We start from the raw sequence: 12331 nt of genomic DNA, 5'->3' as shown, positions 1-12331 counted from the left end.
CCCAGGCCCTGAAAGTGGGGCACAGCTGGGGTGTACAGGTGAGGCCGCAGCCACATGCAGGCCAGGCACTGAGAGGGGCTGGTGCAAGTGTAGTCCACAGAGCCCACACCTGACATGAACTCAGGACCTGAATGCCCAGGCGTGATCCACTTAGGGCGCTTGGAGCCCTGCCATGCAGGAGAGCCAAGGCTGGGCCCCAGGACCATGACAGTCAGTGGGCCAAATAACCTTGAGCCAGCCCTGAGGCTGACCAAGGAGAACCAGTATGACCCAGGAGGGAGGGATGGGAGAAGGGGCAAGGGCAAGAGCAAGGTGGCTACTGTCTGTGGCTCTTTAGGTGCTCAGAAGTTTGGCAGGTCCTGCACAGCCCCCTGGAGGAGGCCAGAGAGACAGAGTGGCATCACCCATCTGGAAGGTGGTCCATGCTGTGAGTTGACTCACTGACAGCCCTGTGGGACCTATGCGGCAGGACTGGGTGGGCAAGGACTAGGGTCCCCAGGGTGCCAGTGTGCTGATGTGGGTTTGTGACTGGCTTGCCTGTTGCTGCTCCACTTGCTGAGGAAGTCATTGGAATAAGCCCTTCCTGTGCTCCCCTCATTTATCTCTCAGTGGCCTGGCCTTGCCTCCCAGCCCCCCTGCCACCAGGCGCTTGGGACATCCCCCTCAGGGTCCCTGCCTCTCTGACTGCTGCACCTTCTTGTTGATTCCTGCTCTCCTCGATCTGGGCCTTGGTCGCTGCCTTGCACCCCGCAGGGCCCTGCTGTCACCTTCCCTTGCACACGGCACCTCCCTGCACCATGGTGCTGTGTGCATAGCAAGTAGCCACTTTTTGCGACTATGCTCTGCTGGTAGCCGAAAGCCTAGCAGGGATCTGCCCCTTCTGCAACCCTTGGAAGGCACTGGAATAATTGAGTCCCAGGAAGCCCTAGCTGCTCCTCATACTCCACTCGTTCTGCAGGTGAGCTCAGGAAGCTGCCTAGGTCTCCATGGCTGGTGTCTGACAGGGGACACCAGAGCCTTATTACAAAAACCACGTAGCTTTCCAGGGCATTCCTGGGGTGACAACACACAGTGAGTGCTGAGCAATGGCTCCAGGCCTGGGGGTAGAAAAGAGGGTAATACCACAGGCCCCCACCTCCTGGGGGTTCAAGTAAGGTGCTAAGAGCTCAGAGATACACAGACATACACAAGAGTGGCAGTTTGGCCCAGTAGGTAAAGCTGCTGCCTGCAAGGCTGGCATCCCATCTGAATCAAGTCTTGGCTGCTCCACTTCTTACTCAGCTCCCCGCTGATGTGCTTGGGAATGCAGCTGTAGATGGCCAAAGTACCTGGGCTCCTGCCATCCATGCGGGAGACCAGGACGGAGTGCCAGGCTCCTGGCTTTGGCCTGGGCTAGTGCTGGCTGTTGTGGACATTGGGAGAGTGAACCAGCTGATGGGAGATCTGTCTCTCCCTTTGTCTCTGTAACTTTGCTTTCAAATAAATAAACTTAGATAATAAACCTTTTTAAAAAAGTATTCAAGAACAGTTATTTCACAGAACGCAGGTAGAGGCTCAATATACACATCCGAAGACACAAAAGAAACAGCCAGAATTTAAATATCTAGTCAAAACCTCAGGGGGTTGGGTGACCTGAGGGGCCCAGGAAAGATGGGGTGAGCTTTATCCGCCATGCCATGGCCTCTCCCCCTGGGCATGACCCTCAGGGGCATCTGACTCCCCCATTCCTCCTTGCTTTAGGAGAGAGAAGAAGATGAGAAATATCCACAGGGTCACATGGCACTTCCCAGCCAGGGTGTCCCATTCCAGCCTTGCTGGGGAAAGAAGCAAGGACTCCCACCAACCCATAAAAAAGTGAAGTGCATGCTCTGATTGCTCCAGCCTAGGCTGAGGCTGGCCGTGAGGACTGCCTTGTTTTGCCCGTTGGCCATGTGTTAAAGCCAGCAGAACATGGGAGCCACACAGTCAACCTGAGCCCACAGAGATCCTAGGAAGCAGAGGGTAAAGACGGCGGGGGCCTTCCATGGTGGGTTCCTGGTGCAAGCACACATGGGGCCTGGACATTTGTCTAGCCCAGCCTCTGGCTAAGGTGTACCAACGGCCCAGGAGTTTCCTGATAGAAGTGTGATCTGCAGGAGGCTATATGTGGTGGTGAGATCCATAAGAGAAAATGAAGCCAAAATTTGCCCAGCCAAGGTGGCTGCTACAAAGGTCAGATAAACAGCAGACAGTTGGGCTGCTTGGGCAAGATGGCCACGGCCTCTTGGACCGCCTCTTCCATACCAACCAAGCACCACTACATGTTAAAACATGGGGATGGTTGCAAGGCTTCTACCTGACCAGGAGTGGGTCAGGTCCAGCATCCACAGCCTGGACTGCAAAGGTTGTTAACAACTTCTGAGTAGTAGTAATAATATAAAATCATCATACTAAATAAAAACAAAGCAGGCAAACAAAAGCTAAAAAGAGTCAACTTCTTTCTCTATTTAAAAAATTCATGTTGTTGTTCCGTCATGCCCAAGAGATGCTGTCAAACTCCGTCCCTGCACAGGTGAGCTGCAGCCAGCAGCTACAGACGCTCTGGGAAGCCTTTTCGTTCAATGTACCATGGGCACGACGACACAGCCCAGGTGGGGAAGCATCCTCTGGAGGATGAAGGGAAAGGGGCCAGAGCTCAGCAGGTGTGGACATGGGAGCAGGAAGCCTGTGTTTTGTACCAGGCAGGGCGCGGCCGGCAGATCTGTGCTTCTCCCTTCAGCAGCAGTGCCCGAGACAGACCTGGACAAGGAATACCTGGCTGCTCAACAGTACACACAAAACGCATGAACCAGGGCCTGCTCCCTAACATACAACCCTGGGGACAGGGACACCCACAGGGTGTCCTGGAGGGTAAGGAGTGTGGATTATACTCAGGGACACACATGTAGGGCTGGCCTGGGCTCTGCTGCCCTGGCTTTCTGTTGACCCACTGGGAACCCAGCAGAGGGATGCTGGAAATTGCCCCTGATCAAGGTCAGGCCTGAAGCAGTGCCATCCCGGCACCGTGTGCTGGGCATGGGTTCAGTATGCATTCCCTACTGCATCTGCCTGCCCAGCTACTGTGGTGGTGACCTTCGGTTCTATGCTGGTTTCCTTTACCAACTGTACCCCCCACCCCCTGGTCTGCTCTGAATGGAAAGAGGAAGGGGCAGAATGTTCTCAGAGCCTAGAAAGATTGCACAGGCTGGGCTGCACCAATCTGCCCTGAGTTCCGCGTATCCCTCATCAGGTCCTTGCCTACACTGCAGGGAAGAGGCCAGCAACCACACAATGGCACCTGTGAAGGTTCACTGCTTGGCAGGTTATAGACCTACCATGGTAGGCCTCTCTTGTCCAACTGGAAGAACACATCATTCTAAGACTGGAAGTGCTGCATTAGTGTTGACCATGTTAGTTCTATCTTTCCTTCCCAGTCCAGACTTCCTATAGAGTGTCTATGTCAGCTACAAAATGTCCACACTGGCTGTGGTCACATAATGGGCTGGCAGGAAACTAAGGCTGTGACCCCCCCTCTCAGCAAGGAACAGATGCAATAAAGCTACCTGCCGAGTCTCATGTTCTGTGCTTTTTTCCCTGTTCTTATGAGGCATAACTCCTCCGAGCTGGAGGGGCTCTGGTCTCCCTCCAGTCTAAGGCTGGCCCGGGGAGGCTGGCAGGGGAGCAGTGAGTTGGGAGAGGCTTACTGCCAAGGCCAGGGAGCTCTCAGGCTTGTGTGGGACTTGATGGAGCTGGCGCAGGGCCCCAAGACATGGGGGTTCTCCCCAGCTGCACTTGCACCCCACAGGCCCACCTGAAAAGGCAGCCTGGAGTAGTGAGTAAGATGCAAACTGACCTTGGGCAAATTCCTGACCCTCTCTGAACCTCAGGTTCTTGGCCTGTAACATGGGACTGTCATAGTGCCTTCCTTCTTGGATGGTTGGGAGGACTAAAGGAGTTCACGCAGGGCTTGGCATGGGCCAGCTGCATGTGTGGGCCTGGGGTGTTGCTGTTGTTACTGGCTAGTGGGCACCTGTACACAAGGCCCTGGTCAGACCAGGAAAGCTTTTCAAATCCACGCAGACCAGCCACCCCGAGGGTAGCAGCGCGAAGGCCTCGGCCCCCCTGAGGTCCTCCAGCAAGCCCAGAGGTGGAGTTCAGCCCACTGATTTCCACAGGGAACTGGGGAGCCCAGAAGAGTTGGGCGGACCCAGGGCCAAGATCAGGGCCCTCTTCCCATTAAGGGGAAATTTCTCCTAAAGTCCTGACGTGATTCAGACTTAAAAAGAAAACACATTTGTGACACCTGGGTCCAAAGACTTTTTTTTTTTTAATAACTTTTTTGCCAAGAAAAAAAATAGGGCTGACCTGTTGCCACGGTCATGGTTTCCCAGGCTGGGCTGCAGGGGTCATCAAGGCAACAAACACCACGGAGCACACGAGGTGCACTGGCTTGGGGTGGGGTTGAGGAGGGTACCCCCAGGGGCTGCCTCTTTTAGTCCTCACAACCCAGGGGTGGGCACTGGGATCACTCCCATCCTACAGGGAGAACGGGGGGAGGGTCAGAGGGGTGAGTAACTTGCCCAACTGAGGTCTCCGTCTCGGGGCAGCCGGTGGAGGCACGGGGTTGGAAGCCACTCTGGAGCCCGCGGTCTTCCGCTCTGCCTGGGCTGCCACAGGACAGCAAAGTAGTGCTGATTCAGCGGGCTGGGTCTTCATACCTCTTTCCTCTGCAGGCCCCTGAAGGTCTTTACCCGTTGCTGCTGGCTGGGAACTGAGAGTGGGCGGCTTCTTCTCCACGGAGGGCTTCCGAGGGCCTTCCAGGGAGCTGGCGGGCTCGTTAAAGAAGTCCTGGGTCAAGCTGGAGTCTGAGAGTGCCACGGCTGTGCTGTCCTGGCTGCGGTCTATGGGGGGGAGGAGGAGGGAGAGAGAGCCAGAGGGTGAACCTCGATCCTCTCCAACACTGACGGACCTTCCTAAGGCGTATATCCCACTCCTTGGCCGGGGCACTACCCTGAGCGCCGACGGCCTTGAACACAGCCAACCTAACACTGCCGAGCCAAGCCATTCAGTCCTGGAGGGCCCGGGGCCATTCGCCAAAGGCACCGATTTCCACAGGCCACCTTCTTGGGGTTTCCCCAAGCAGTGATATTTGGAAAACCTGTAAGAGTTGACTCTCAAAGGACCTGGTTTGTGGCATTTACTGACTCCGGTAGTGCACACACTGCCACCACAGCTGATCTTTGGATGGGCTGGAAAGGGGCACAGCAGCCCTCACCAGGCAGCGTTCGACCACGGAGACACAACAGAGGAAGGAATGTAGTGTGCACATCAATGACCTGCTCTTACAGGCCAAGCGTGGACTGGCACAGAGACTGGCACAGGAGCCACACCCACAGCACTCTGGCTGTGCTCACCTGGCCTGCACAGGTAAGTGAACCACAGCAGTAGGGTGGGATGGGGCAGGAGGCTGGAGGACCTCCCTGGGAACACAAGCCTGGAGGGGAGAAGAAGGGAGATGTCTTTCTCCCTTAGGAACTAAAACCCTTCATCCGCGATGGTTCCAGGGAGAAGACCAAAGAACAAATCTACCTTGTGAGGTAGGCAGGCCCGACCTGAGGCTGTGTTCAAAGCTCCCAAGGCTGAGCAAGCAGCTGTCAAGAGCTATGCAGCAGACAGCCAGGTGGGGCAAGGGCCTCAGAGGCAGTGGCTCTCGGTGGCACTCAACCTGGAGAGAAGCCTTCTGCCAAGCCAGAGGCCACTCTGAGCCCAAGGTGGTGGCACCTGGAAGCTGGAGGCACATCGGAGGCATGTCCAGCCACATCACACTCAACATGCCTGTTTCCCAGAAGCCCAGCTCCACTTCTCTGACAGCCTCAGAATGGAAGAGCAAAACCTAAGTCAAGAATAAATATCACCTCAGTCTCTTGCTGAGCATAAAATATCTGATATTCAACACAGAAGTTGCAAGAAGCAAGGAAGAGGGTTAGGTGTTGTGGCACAGTTGGTTAAGCTGCTACTCTGGATGTTCATATCCCATGGGGTGCCTGGTTGGAGTCCCAGCCGCTCTGCCTCAGATCCAGCTTCCCTGTGGTGTACCTGCAAGGGGCACTTGGATCATCATGCGTTGCCTCCCAAGGACATGAGCAGGAAGCAGAAACAGAGGTGAGACTCGACCCAGGGCGCTATGACATGGTATGCAGCTTGACCCACTGCGCCACAATGCCCGCCTTGAGAACGTATTTTGTTTACCCTAAGGGCATAGCTAAATTCTAGAAAAGAGTTATCATAACCAAGCAGTAGTCGACCATGCAGAACTGTTTCTCCCAAGTTGGAAGCCTGGACTCTGGAAGACGCTGGCTGTGAGAGGCCAAGTCCTGCACTGGCACTTATGGGCTCCAAGTGCCTGCGTAAATGCCACAGCTCTTTTCACTTCCAGTTCCTCACCAGTGCCCATTCCATGGAGTCGTCAAAAGGGTTAGTAAAGGTTAATGCACAGCGAGTGCTTGCAGCAGCGCTGGACGCCACAGAAGGCTAGCTTGGTTATCAGCCCTTCTGCTCCCAAGGTCGTGTGCCTGTTGCACCACAAGTGCCTCAGACTTGCCACTGTGGATTCGTTGCTGCCTGGGCAGGCAGGCTGCACACAGCAATGCTGAGAATTAGCCCATGGTCCAGTGGCGGTGCAGTTCTCTGACCTGACATCCATGTCTCAGCACATGCCAGGGTTTGGGTTTGGTGGCCTTGTGGCAGCCCAATTCCAGCCTGCCAGAGTCCCTGTCCCCTGTCTGGAAATGATGCATCACCAGTATCAGGTGGGCTGACAGTGGAGTTAGAATGGGGGTGCCTAGGATGTATGTGAGATTTGAGCAGGAAGCAGGGAAGGGCTCCTTCCAGACCTGCAAGGCCAGATCTTAGAGCTCCAAGAGCACTGAACGGGAGTCAGAGTCATCCTGCAGCTCCCACTGGAAGTTCCACAGCCAAGGCCAGAGTGTGAAGGAGTGACTGCTCTCTTGTAAGAGTGGGGACACCCCATTTGCTGTCTTGAGTACAAATGGAGGCCTGGGGCTGGCACCATGATGTAGCAAGTCAAGCCTTGCTGTGGTGCCAACACTTTATATGAATTCCAGGCAGAGTCCTAGCTGCTCCACTCCTCCAGCTCCCTGTTAACGTGCCTGGGAAAGTAGCAGAAGACAGTCTGGGCCCTTACACACACAAAAAAATTATAATAAAGTAAATATATACATATTTTAAATAAGGGAAATCTGACATTGGAGACCCTTAGCTCCAGAGGACACACAGGGTCATTGTGTGTGTTTGGGACTCAAGGCCCAGACCCACATTCTTTTTTAGTTTATTTTTATTGGAAAGGCAGATTTACATAGAAAGGTGAGACAATTGGCTGGCTTACTCTCCAAACGACCACGACGGTCAGAGCTAGGGTGGTATGAAGCCAGGAGCTTCTTCCGATCTCCCACATGGATGAAGGGGGCCCAAGGACTTGGGCCATCTCCTGCTGCTTTCTCAGGGCATTAGCAGTAAGCTGGATTAGAAGTGGAGCAGCTGGGACTTGAACTGGAGCTCATATAGGATGCCAGAGCCACAGCTGGAGGCTTAACTTACCATGCCACGGCACTGCCCCTCAGACCCACATTCTAAATCCTCCATTAAGAGGCTGGCTACCCTGGCTGAATGAATTTGCTGCTCTAGGACCCTGTTTCAAGCTTTGTAACACGATAGTCACAGTGTTCCGACCTCTGACCCTGACACACACGAGGGATCCGTGTAGCAACCTGGCCTAGTGCTGGGTGACCCATCCTGTCCTTGGCCCTGACAGACAGAAGATCAATGGCCTCACAGATTTGAGAAGATGGCTGGCTGGCCACGTCCCTATGACCCACGTCTCTTGCAGTCATGCCAGGGCCAGCTCTGCTCAGCCGGCTCCAGTCACTGCATGGCTGCATGTCTGAGTGGCACAACCCATGGCAGCTCCTGGAAGCCAGCCTGGCTAGGGTGGTCTCATCCATGGGCATGCAGTCCCACCTGCTCACTTGCTCACAAGCTGCTAGGCTCTGCTCCTAAGGGGATCCTAGCCCTGATCGCCATGATGAGAAGCAAGGTTTGGCCCAGGCATGCAGACCTTCTCCCTGAGTGCTGACTCCTCATGCTGCAGTGTGAGGGAACCACTGACGGCCCTGAGTGTGCAGAGAAGGCGGCCCAGCCTCACCATGCACAGTGTGGCAGAGAGAAGATGGCCTGCTGCACTCCAAGGAAACTTGGTTTTAAAACAACATCCAGAGCAACAGCTGCACAGCAGAGAGACAGGGCATACACAAGTTGGGGGGCTGGGCAGGGAGCGGCTAGTACCTGCACTTTCCCAAGCACCCTCTGAAAGCAGGGAGACCTGAGGCTATCACTGGCTATGGGGGGCACTGTGCAGGGGGAAGACAATCGCACCAAGACACAGCTGAGGAAGGCACTGCTCATGGGGCTGGGGTGAACACCGGTCAAGGAGGAAGCCCCAGGAGCCATCACCTGCAGGAAAGGCAGGGCTGTGCATGCTGGGAAGCAGGAGGTGGTGGAGATGCCGCAGGAAGGAATCCAAGGACCTGAGTGCCTGGGAAATATAGGACATGCACATCTCCTCAAATGGCAGCCCTGCCTTCCTGCATTGGGGGCAGGAGAGCCATTTCTCAAGTCACCAGGTGCACAGCCAAGGAAGGGCCAGGGCAGCCAAGAAAGGCCAGGAACAGGGGAATCTTCAGAGGGGGGAGACTTCTCTTGGGGAAGAGATCCAACCTGTTAGCCACATGCCTTTGGCCAAGAAACCCCCTCTCTGAGGCCCACTGCACAGCTGAATTTAGCCTGGCTTGTCCACTGCCTGTGTGCTCTGCTGCTAAGACATATATATATACATGGATAATCCCCGAGTATGTGGAGAGGGGATTGTGGGTCGGAGAGCACACAGCTTCCATTCAGCTGGGAGTGGAGGTTTCAGGCCTGGCTCCCATCTCCCCTCCTCCATGAGGTATGCCTGGGGGAATCAAGGGGGTGGGCCCTGCGGCCAAGCAGCTGATGTACAGCATTGTGTGTGAAGGCCTGTGTTGAGCAACCAGAGGCCCTCTGTTTTCCTATGGGACCTGGTCGAGGCAGGTAGTGCTGGCCAGCATGCTGCCTTAGACACCACACAGAGAGGCCTGGCGGGGGGAAGGGGCAGTTTTCTGGGTTCCCTGAGTCCCAAGATGGTACAAGAGCCAGATGGAAGTAAAGCCTCTGTGTCCCAGGGGTGCAGGACTTGGCCCCAACTTCCTGGAGGGCTGAGTGGTTAGGTGGGACCTCCTTGGAAAGCAGGCTTAATGAGAGTGGATTTCTTCAAGGAGCTGCTGGGAAGTCAACAAGAAAAGAAGGCAGGCACCAGGAGGCAGACTAGGGGCTGGCCCTGCTTTTCTCTTCCAACATTCCTTTAAAAACCTTCCCCCACAAAACCTGCTCACTCTAATTAATATTTGTGGCAAAATGATAAATATTTGATTCTTTCATTGTGAATCACTGGAAGGTTCCAGGTCCGTGCCTGTGGGCTATTCCTGCCTCCCTCAATCCCTACGGGATGGCAGCTGTCAGCCAGCTGCCTCTGAGCCCAGTGCATTCTGCCTGCAGACAGGAGCCTATGGAGTCAGCAGTGATGGGGTGAGAGCCGGGCCTGCAGGAGGAAGTGGTGCTGGGGAAGAGCGTCGTTGCTCAGCGCAGCACAGATGCTGCTCTGAGGCTGTTAAGGTCTGACTCGGCTTAAACCCCTGCACATTCCCGTGACTTCCAGGCCAGCGTACCAGAGCTCGCTACTCACAGCGTACCAGTTTCTGCCTGGTATGTTTTCTTCATTTCTCTAGCAGGAGATTGCTGACAGTTCAGCCCTGGCCAAAGTGCAGGGTCAAGTCCACGGCAGTGACTGATCGCTGAACCCTGAGATCCCAGATGTGGGTGAACTAGAAAATGTGCTTTTAAGAACTGAAAGCCTGGGTGCAACGGCTGTTGGGAGAAACTTTTCCACTGGATAAAAATCTGCCCTAGTGGACACTGCCGGCCAGTTACAGGGACAGGTGCACCATGCTCAGAAATGGCTTCTCTGTCAGCCTGAGGAGACTGGACTGATGCCAAAGAGAAGAGATTCCAGAAGTCCAGGGCTCCGAGAGAGGCAGACACACAACAGGCAGCAGGGAGGCTGCAAGGGCAGCATTAAGAGGCTGGGTTGTACCCTGTGCCCCTTCCCTGCCAGGGCTTGTAGGTGAGGCGATCACTTGGAAGGCCCAATGTGCTAGAACAGTGGGTCTGCCTGCTGGGAGGATATCACCAGCATTTTCCTAACTAAGGACAGGTGGACAGCCCCCTCTCAAGCCTCTCAGGAGAGCTCTCAGAGGGTGACGGGCAGGATGTGGCTGCCTTAGGGTGCAGAAAGACAGGGCCACAGCACTCTGCTCCGCCTATGGGAGTCAGTGCCAGGTCCCTGGGGTCTTACAACTGCACTCACAGACTCTCTTCCCTACAGTCTCTATTGAATCTTTGTGTCCATCAGCCCTAATCTTATGTGACCTTGCAGGCATCTCTTGGGACCTGCCTCTTCCAGCAAGATGTCCCGAATGACCAACCCTCAGAGCATGCTCCCGTCCTGGCACTGCCCTGGGACAGCACTCTGGGAGCAGAGTGCCCTGCCCACCACGGCTTCTTCATGAAGCCATGGCCAGCTCAGGTCTGGAGAGGTTTCCGAAAAAGTAACAGAAGATGAGGCGAGCAAAGGAGATGCAGTGTCCACGGTGCCATCACTGCCTTGGGGGACTGAGGAGGACAACCCACGCTCCCCTGAGTCTCCCCACCTCTCCTCTCTTGGGCATCAGTCCAGTCTCCTCAGGCTGACAGGGGAAGCCATTTCTGCTGGACTCTAGCAAGGGAGGCTGCTGAATGGAGCCTGGGGTGGGGGCCCTCTGCAGCTAGGCCACTGTGGTCTGCACACACAGGGCCCACCTCAGTGTACCCTGGTCACTCTGCAGTTTGGCTTGTCATACATTTGTCCTTGCTGAGAGATGCTGGTATCTTGCATTCTTGCTGTCTTTCTTATTTCTTTTATTTATTTATTTATTTTTAAAGCAAGAAAGAGCAAAGCAATGGAAATACAGGACTGAGCCACCTGCCAGGCAGGTGGGAGGGCGCTACCGCCTCAGCCTCTGGCCAGGCCTGAAAGACTGGCCATCAGCAGAAGCGAACGAAGCACATCGGACAGACAGTCTCCAGATCACAGGACCAGCAGGGTCACAGGGGAAGCAGGGAGCCGGACTGAGGGCTGCACATGCGTCTGCTGTCCCCTGAAGCGAGCCGTGACAGGTGCAAGCGCAAAGACAAAGCCTGGAGAACAGAGTGTGGGCAGGGTTAGGGGCAGCACGGGCAATATTGGTGGAGGCAGCGTGGGGCACACAGGTGAGGATGAGCACAGATGGCACACGACACACACGCCAACAACATGATGGTGCAATGGATGGCTGTGGGAGGGCCTTGGCACAAGACACCCTGGGCTCCCCAGAAAGGCCCACACCCTACCACCTACCACCTGTTCAGGGTGCCTCTGAGGCACCTCAGCAGCTCGGTCCAGGGCCAGCAACACGGCCACCAGCGCCTGAGGCTCCCTCTGTCATCCTCCTCCGTCCTTAGCAAACACAGACACCTACTTTGAGTCTTGCCAAGCCTTCACTCCTCAGAAAGACTTCCCACCCGGGAAGTGGTCAGGACCCTCCGGGATGGGCTCACCTTTCCTGCGTTGGCTTTGGTTACACCCCAACCCTCAGCTGTGTGACTGATGGACTGGCACCTGCCTCCCTTACAGTGACGTGCAGCAGACTCCTGGGCTGCCCTGGGCAACCAGCCCAGCATCAGTGAGGCCCAGGCTGGTCAAAGGCATAGAAGGCCCATTTCTAGGTGCCCACAGGGCAAGCCCTCTAAGGCCCTGGCATTCTGAGATCACACAAAGTATGGCAGGCAAAAAAATGAGGGTTTCAATCCACTGAGTCACTCTAGGCATATCCCAAAGGCTGGCAGAGCCCAGTCAAGCGAGTCCCCAACAGCCCTGCTCCCAGAACCATCGGTGGAGGGAAATGCCTACAGAGGTGGCCTGCCCAGCATTAGCCTCACCCCCGGCCTATGTGGAAGGGACTTAGATGCCTCTGTCTTAGCTCTGCCACAGCTGGTAGGCAGCCCTAGCCAAGTGCCTTTCTTATCTAGAAAACTCAGCTGCCTCCCGCAGGGCAAGGAGAAGACGAAACCTACAGGACTGCTG

At 55.4% G+C, this 12331-nt stretch overlaps 1 protein-coding gene across 4 annotated transcripts in view; it reads right to left on the bottom strand.

The window, feature by feature from the left end:
* The window catches only part of CABIN1 (calcineurin binding protein 1), a 119715-nt gene that overhangs the window by 37246 nt on the left and 70138 nt on the right, over positions 1–12331 (bottom strand). For 3 of the 4 annotated variants that reach the window (XM_058656490.1, XM_058656489.1, XM_058656492.1), the window contains exon 27: positions 4737–4919. In XM_058656490.1, coding sequence (XP_058512473.1) covers positions 4737–4919 — 183 coding nt within the window. The remainder of the gene's footprint in view (positions 1–4736; positions 4920–12331) is intronic. The other variant, XM_058656491.1, reaches the window with a different exon arrangement.

This window comes from Ochotona princeps, chromosome 29 (genome assembly GCF_030435755.1).
Source record: "Ochotona princeps isolate mOchPri1 chromosome 29, mOchPri1.hap1, whole genome shotgun sequence".
In the NCBI taxonomy this organism is placed as follows: Eukaryota; Metazoa; Chordata; class Mammalia; order Lagomorpha; family Ochotonidae; genus Ochotona; species Ochotona princeps.
The sequence above is the reverse complement of the archived record's forward strand: the minus strand, read 5'-3'. Positions and strand labels throughout refer to the sequence as shown.